The 6754-nt window shown below is 35.0% G+C and overlaps 1 protein-coding gene across 4 annotated transcripts in view; it reads left to right on the top strand.

Annotated features, from left to right (window-relative positions):
• Positions 1-6754, top strand: part of DYNC1I1 (dynein, cytoplasmic 1, intermediate chain 1) — a 416457-nt gene that overhangs the window by 263865 nt on the left and 145838 nt on the right. For all 4 annotated transcript variants that reach the window (XM_006834266.1, XM_006834268.1, XM_006834267.1 and 1 more), the window contains one exon: positions 1862-1951. In XM_006834266.1, coding sequence (XP_006834329.1) covers positions 1862-1951 — 90 coding nt within the window. The remainder of the gene's footprint in view (positions 1-1861; positions 1952-6754) is intronic.

The following is a 6754-nucleotide window of genomic DNA, read 5'->3' as shown; positions in this document are numbered from 1 at the left end:
GGAAGACACAGGGAGCAGAATGGTTTCAAAAACAGGATCCTTCAATATGCTGTCTACAAAAGACATAATGGAGACAGCCTAAGTGCTCATCAACAGAAGAATAGTTAAACCAACTTTGGAACATACATGCAATGGAGTACTACAAAATGTTGAAGAATAATGATGAGTCTGTGAAAAACCTCACAACATGGTTGAACCTGGAGGACATTATGTTGAGTGAATTTAGTCTATCACAAAGGGACAAACATTGTATGAGACCAGTGTTGTAAAAAGTTTTTTAAAAAGTTTTCTTGATAAAAGAAACAATTTATGATGGTTATGGGGGTGGGGATGGGGATTGAGGAAGGGGGAGGGAGAATTATGCATGGGCTAGAGGGTAGACACATGTTAACATAGATGGCAGAGCAGGCAACATACAACAAGAGGGAGATTAACAGAGGGAAGATGAAAGTAGCGGAGACACAGGGAGGAATGCAATAGATTAACTGAGTAGAGATAAATGCTGTTAACTCTTGGTACATGAAGGGGATGCAACCATGTAATGAAGCAAAGTATATGATTTGGTGAATGCAAAACTGATGATCTGCTCTGTAAACCTTCACTCAATTCACAACAAAAAGTTGATTTAAAAAATTTAATATCTAAATTGTGATGCTCTACTTTACATATCCATATGTCTAAAGTCCATATTCCTTCCACTAATCACTTGCCTAATACAGCCAGAATTTTTGGATTGCTTTTCAGACTTTAAATATTTATTTTGGCATTTAAGTATGGGTTTATACTATATTCTTTAAGTCATTGGTACTGCAATTTGAGTTGATATAAATCTCAGGAATTATTGTGTTGGGAATGGGACCATCCATAGAGCCTGGGATCTTAGAAGGTCTGTAAATAGTTTTTGAATTAATGCATATTTGAATAAATGTATGAGATGAAAACAGTGAGTTACTTCTTTTAAACTCCATTTGAACTAATGAAATCAGTAACCTCCAGTGTATATACTCATAATACATGAGAGGGAAGGCACTTTTGTAAAAGAAAGGAACTGTGGAAGCAAATTTTTATTCCTCATTTCATATTTGTTTTCTATAAGTTTGATTTTCTTAGGACTCTCTTCTCCATCTTGCACGCTGTGACGGATGATTTCAAGTGGTCTATAATGAAATGGAGGTTGAGAGAAGGGAGAATGAGCACACCATTTGCAGAGGGCAGGAAGGGCACTCTAACATCTGGCCACTGGGTCCATTTGTTAGTGCTCATTAAATTCGCATTAATGCATAAACTTCTTTGAATGTGTAAATGCCATTTGGGGTTGGTTGCTTTCTCCCAGGCCAATGGCATTGTCTTGAGAGACTCTCCCCTTGTTGTTTATTTGCCAGTGGCATTTGACCTGGGGTGAGCCCTGTATTTAATCCTTTCCTGTAGGTCAAAAGCAAGTTAATTTGGTGAGGATTAAATTGGAAATGAGTAGTCTGTGCAGCAGGTGTTCTCCATGGAGAATGTGCTCCAGGTGGAAACGTTTTAAGATCTGCTCTTGGGCCATCTCAGAAGAAGCTCCAGAGGTCAGAGAGGCAATTCCAAGACATCACATCTGGGGAGGCCCTGGAGATGGAGGTAGCAGGTGCCCACTCAGGGAAGTTTCCTTAGCAGCTTGAAGGAACTTTCAAAGAGGCCCCTTTGGAGATAATTTATTCATATATTCATGAACATATATCTTGGGCATTCATTGTGAATTGATTTACTTAGAAGTTGCCCTAAATGATTGGAACTTTGCCCTTTACCCTTACCTCCCACCATCAACCAAAGACTTTGATTTGAAGGAAAGAAAATATTGCATTTTTCTCTTTCTTTTTTCTAGAGGATGAGGAAGATGATGAAATGGTGGAGCCTAAAGTTGGCCATGATTCAGAACTTGAGAATCAAGACAAAAAACAGGCAATAAAGGAAGGTATGGTATGGAAGATAAGTTAACTAATAATTTTGTTTTGTTTTACCAAAATAAAGGAAGCTATGGGTAAGTAAAAATTAAATATATACCCTAGAGAAGCTTTTCTATGATTGTTCAACTCAATTGACCAGTATAAATCATAATATCCAAAGCTGATGTTATCTATTTCTTGACTGATAGAAGCAAATAAAATGCAAACCATGCAATCATAGTTCCAGTAAAATTATTATTAAATAGTGATATTATGTTAGCTAGTTCATTCTACCATCTATTCCAATGATAACAGTAAAGGAAAACAGAAGATAAAAATATTTTGTCAGTCAATTTTGAAGTTTTATAAGGTGATCTATGTAGAAACATTAACAGTAACCAATACTGTTACTTGAACTGTTAAAAATTTTTCTTCTACAACTCTGCTCATATAAACAGGAACAACCTCTTACATGTTTGAGTGATGAAATTATTAATGTTTATGTGCTTTCACAGTATCATTATGATTATTCCTGTCTTATAGATATAAAAATAGGAAGAGTCAGGTTTAGAAACGTAACTAAAGAATAATCATTTACAGTGTATGAGTCAGGATTTGTAGTGGAATCCATAGTCTGTGTGTCTCACTATGATGCCACAATACTTGCACTGGATGGATGGATGGATGGGTGGGTGGGTGGGTGGAAGGATGACAAAGGAAATAAAGAAAAAGAAGGAAGGAAAGAAAGTTCTACAGATGATGCAAAGGGCTTCAAATAGGAAACATAAAATCAAAAGAATTAAAATCTCCATGAACGTTTGTTGAAGTCCTCTTGCATTTCCTTAAAGATCTATAAACTGTGCCCATTCCAAAGAAAGGTGAGCCAACAGAATGAACAATCTCATTAATATCTCATGCAAGTAAAATTTTGCTGAAGATAATTTTAAAATGGTTGCAAAAGTACATTGAAAAAGAGTTGCCAGAAATTCCAACTGGATCCAAATGAAGCTGTGGAATAAGGAATATCATTGCTGACATTAGAAGGATCTTGGCTGAAAGCTAAAAGCAGATAATACTAGAAGGATGCTTACTGGTGCTTTATTGACTATGCAAAGGTTTCCAACTGTGTAAATCATGACAGACTATGGGTAACATTTAGAAGAACGGGTATTTCAGAACATGTGCTCATAAGGAACCGGTACGTAGACCAAGAGGCAGTCACTCAAACAGAACAAAGGGATACTGAATGGTTTAAAATCAGGAAAGGTGTGTACCAGAGTTGTAACAATTCACTATAGTTATTCAATCTGTATGCTGAACAAATAATCCAAAAATTTGGAATATATGAGGAAGAATATGGCATCAGGGTTGGAGGAAGACTCATTAACACACTATGATATGCAGATGACACAACCTTGCTTGCCCGAAGTAAAAAGGACTTGAAATATTTACTGATGAAGATCAAAGACTACAGCCTTTAGTATGGATTACACCTCATTGTGGAGAAAATGAAAAGGCTGACAGCTGGGCCAATCAACAACATCATAGTGAATGGATAAAAGACTAAAATTGTCTAAGATTTTATTTTGCTTGAATCTACAGGCAATGTTCATGGAAGCAGCAATCAGGAAATCAAAGGATGAATTGCATTAGGCAAATCTGCTGCAGAAGACCTTTTTAAATTGTTAAAGAGAAAAAAAAAATGTCACTTTAAGGACTAAGGTGCACCTGATCCAAGCCAAAGTATTTTTAGTTGCCTCATATATATGTGAATGCTGGACAGTGAATAAGGAAGACCTTAGAAGAATCAATGCATTTGAATTACAGTATAGCAGAAGTATATTGAAAGTACCATGGACTGCCAGAAGAACCAACGAAATCTGTCTTGGAAGAAGTACAGCAAGAATGCTCTTTAGAAAGTAGGATGGTGACATTCATCTCTTGTACTCTGGGCATGTTAGGAGAGACCAGTGCCTGGAGAAGGACATTATGCTTGGAAAAGTGGATGGTCAGTGAAAAAGAGGGAAGAATAAAAAGAAATGGATTGGCATAGTGACAACTGCAACGGATTCAAACAGCCATTCTTAGGATGGCATAGAACTGGGCAGTGTTTCATTCTGTTGTGTATAGGATCACTATGCTTTGGAATTAACGTGACAGTACCAAATGACAATAACATGGGAACAGCAAAGACCTTTAAGGTCCTAGTTTCGTAACTGTGCCTGGTATCATGCATTGAGCAAGGCTAACTGCTATCAAGTTCTAGAGTGTGACGAGGGCAAAGAGGAGATTCAACATCTTTGACAGTAGCGACAGAGAAGACTCAAGGATTGCTTATTTTGAGAGACTAAGTAAATTTGATGGAAGAGACTTTTATATTTAATTTTCTACTAAAAATGTCCTTTTTAAGAACTGACAAACTGAATATTATTATCATTGGTGTAACAAGACACACTAAAAAGTGGGGGGGGGGGGCATGTAATGATCTGTTAAGATACTACTTTTTTTTTTCCTTCTACAAAATACTCTTAAAACATGCTGTCTGATAAAAAGAGCCAGGATAGTTTATGTGTGTGTCTTGGCACTGAGCCCCACCCCTAACCCTAATCTCCAAATCATCTTCTCTGGCGAAGCAATGAAACCCCCTTCTTAAGTTCTGAGCAAAAACACCCTCCAATTTTAACTGTTATATGTGCTTCATGGATTTGATTAAAGTCATGTTAAAAGTCAAAAAGAAGTTTGAAAGAACATTTCCTGTTACCCCTGCACCATGTGCCTTATTCTCCATTAATGGCTTTTCTGCAAATTAGCACATAATGGGTTAAAAGCATGTTTATGTTGGCATCAAACTCTCTCTGGCTTTTTTTTTTTTTTTTTTCTCCTTAAGCAAGACAGTATTTTGCAAACTTTTTCAAGAATACTTAGCAGATATAATCGTGGCGCCATTCACAAGACTGCACAGTGGTTAGGACTGTGTCAGCATTTCCATTATGAACCCTGCATTTCAGGGATTTATTACTTAGCCATAAAAATTGGCTCTGGGCTGAAACTTGACATACACAGTTTCAAACCAGGGAGCACATTTTTAAGAAATCTGGCCTTTAGGGGAGGTTTTTTTGCTTTGTTTTTGTTTGTTTGTTTGTTTTAATGGCAAGAGGGAGATATGAAAAAACAGTATTCATTAGTTTTTGACAGTTTTGCCCATGTGCCATCAAAATGCAATAGACATGAAAGAAGTGGAAGTTTTATTTATTACCATTTTCTCTCTTTTTGGTCACAACATAGAAAGAATTGTTGTTATTAAATGCTGTTGAGTCTGTTCTGACTCATAGCGATCTTATATAAGGTTTCTGGGGAGCGACTGGTAAGTTTGAACTGCCGAACTTGTGGTTCAAACAGACCTTGTGGTCCAGCGCTTATCTTACAGCACCACACCAGGACTCCTGTAGAAAGAATAGTAGGTACATTTTAGCTTTAAACCAAACTTATATAATATCTGCACACGAGCAATGTGGTCTCTGCTGTCGTTTAAATCTTTGTGTTTAAATATTCAAAGCAACAGAGTTAGAAATCTAACTCTTATAAACACAAATTAATTCATAAATCTCACATTGACTTCAGAGATAATATCCTGCCTTGTTAGTTTGGTTTGGTTATGGTTCTTGAAAACTGATTTCACCTTAAAGTTTTCATAAAGCAACTTCTCTATTTAATCTGGTATCTTTCCTGGATTTAGGAGTTTATTTATATCTTTCAGCATAGTCTTTAAAAATATTTTTTAAGTATGCAATTTTTTTAAATTGAAATTTAAAGCTACATGATTGAAGCAAGTTAGGACATTACTGAAGTGAATATTTTTAAAATAAATTTTAACCTACCAATTATGTTAAAATATTCAATGTAAATTGTAAGCTTCATTGTCAACTTTTTATTTTTATATGTGCAATAACAAACAACAAAAATCCCAAGAACCCTAGCAACTGAAATATATGGTAAACAGTAAACCAAATGTACTTTTTTAAAACCTGACATTCACATTAAGTTTACTAAGAAAACTTAAGAAAATTTTTGAAATGCATAAGAGTATTTTATATGTAAACCCAAAGAAATAAACATTTTATAATAAAAAGATCCAAAATATAAAATTTAAACTAGATGTTAATTTTGTAGGCCATGACTTGATACAATTAGGCAGTATTCTAAATTTTTAATTTCAGAATTCCCGGACATATATTTTTTTCTTGTTTCTCAAGACAAGTGTAACTGGGTAAATTTAGAAATTGGCCTATCATTTGGATCCTATGGAAGTCATATCCACATATTCTGTTTTTCATAAAGAATTTTTATTTATTTATTTTTAAAAGGCTCAGTTTAAGTGAATAATTTACTGTTAGCTTTTAATTCTTGTCAGAAGTACTCCATGCTCTGTGTTGCTATAACAAACACAAAATCACTACAATTGCATTTTTTGCTTCACTAGTAAGAAAAATCAGGTTAATGCCTACCTTGTGTTCTGGTATGCATTTTGCTATTAACATTGGCCATTTTCATGCTATAAGCTTGTTAAAAATAGTACATTACATTACTGAGATAGGGCCAAGCTATACAAAGATATTTCAGGAAAAATTTAGAATCTATCGTGCAGTAAGCAATTCTAATTTTAATTTTTTATGCTTATACTTTGGATCTTGTGGGTTTAATTCATATACTAACTACTTTGCATGAACTATGATGTCTGGAAATGTTTCATCTCTAAATAGCGCTTTTTGATTGAGCTTCCTGAATATTCCATTATATTTGCATTGCATTGTAATAACACATTAATTTAAACT

Source organism: Chrysochloris asiatica, unplaced genomic scaffold, assembly GCF_000296735.1.
Source record: "Chrysochloris asiatica unplaced genomic scaffold, ChrAsi1.0 scaffold00010, whole genome shotgun sequence".
Taxonomy (NCBI): Eukaryota; Metazoa; Chordata; class Mammalia; order Afrosoricida; family Chrysochloridae; genus Chrysochloris; species Chrysochloris asiatica.
Note: the sequence above shows the minus strand (reverse complement) of the source record. Positions and strands in the feature narration are given on the sequence as shown.